Here is a 929-nt window from a genome sequence, read left to right as displayed (position 1 = left end):
CTGCCAAAGACCGAGAGTTGCTCTGACTTGTTGTCCCTCCCCCTCCAGGCTTAGGGTTAGGCGATCTCCACAACATAGAGCTCCTAACAGTGGGCCAGCTGCTCTCTTGTCCCCTGCTGGAGTTTACAGATCGAATCAACCAGGTGGGCTCACCCCCCTCTCTGCGCCCACAGAGGAAAGGTGGTCCAAGCCCAGGGCCTGTTTGCTAAGCTCTAATAGAGCCAGTTAAGGCTTAGCAGCCCCTTGAGACAAGGGGGACAGTGGGTATTGGCTTGTAGTGGGGTGGGGTTGAGATTGCTAGCCTGCCTGGAGGGTATGGGGATCTGATGGGTAGTTCCAGACGCTCTGTGACAGAAAGTATGTCCCTTCCCTCCCAGGGGAAGGAAGTGGGTGGCAGCCCTGAAGTTGTGGGCACACAGGATGGCAGATGTCCCCTGGCCCAAAAGAGCATGAGCTGACTGAGGCATTGTCTGCTCAGCTGGAGCCTTGCAAAAAAGTGGGTTTCAGGGCAGCAGCCTTAGGTCACAGTGTGATGCTGGTGGCCTGTCTTTGAAGCCTGATGGTCCCACTCTCCACCTCTGAGACCTCCACTCTCCTGGGCCCTGGCCCTTGAGTCCCAGCTCCAAGGCTATCCCCTGAGCCATTAGCCAGTCCTGGTTCCTGAGACCCAACTGTTCCAGATCTGGCGGTGTGAAAACATACGGACTCATGCCCAGGAGGCCCTACTGCAGCTGCAGCGGGCCTGGGAAGCACGACAGCTGCGACTGCTCAACTTCATCCTGCACGTGCCGTATGAGCCCCCAGCTTCAGAGCGCTCCAAGAGACAAGCGCCCCGCAGCCCCCAGTGGCAGGTGGTGGGCAAGGATAGTGGCACCTTCATCCTTTCAGGTGAGACCCAGCCCTCGTGGCCCAGCGAAAGCCCCTGCTGC

General features: G+C 58.7%; 1 protein-coding gene and 1 long non-coding RNA gene across 3 annotated transcripts in view; one reads left to right on the top strand and one right to left on the bottom strand.

The window, feature by feature from the left end:
• The window catches only part of DNHD1 (dynein heavy chain domain 1), a 67,175-nt gene that overhangs the window by 41,145 nt on the left and 25,101 nt on the right, over positions 1 to 929 (top strand). The window contains 2 exon segments of the mRNA XM_089915223.1: positions 49 to 143; positions 681 to 888. Of these exon segments, the coding sequence (XP_089771349.1) occupies positions 49 to 143; positions 681 to 888 (303 nt within the window).
• LOC111169179 (uncharacterized) overlaps positions 1 to 929 on the bottom strand; it is a 53,769-nt gene that overhangs the window by 36,357 nt on the left and 16,483 nt on the right. The window lies entirely within an intron of this gene.

This window comes from Delphinapterus leucas, chromosome 7 (genome assembly GCF_059928025.1).
Source record: "Delphinapterus leucas isolate spDelLeu-1000000601 "Yukka" chromosome 7, BTC_Dleu_Yukka2, whole genome shotgun sequence".
In the NCBI taxonomy this organism is placed as follows: Eukaryota; Metazoa; Chordata; class Mammalia; order Artiodactyla; family Monodontidae; genus Delphinapterus; species Delphinapterus leucas.
The sequence above is the reverse complement of the archived record's forward strand: the minus strand, read 5'-3'. Positions and strand labels throughout refer to the sequence as shown.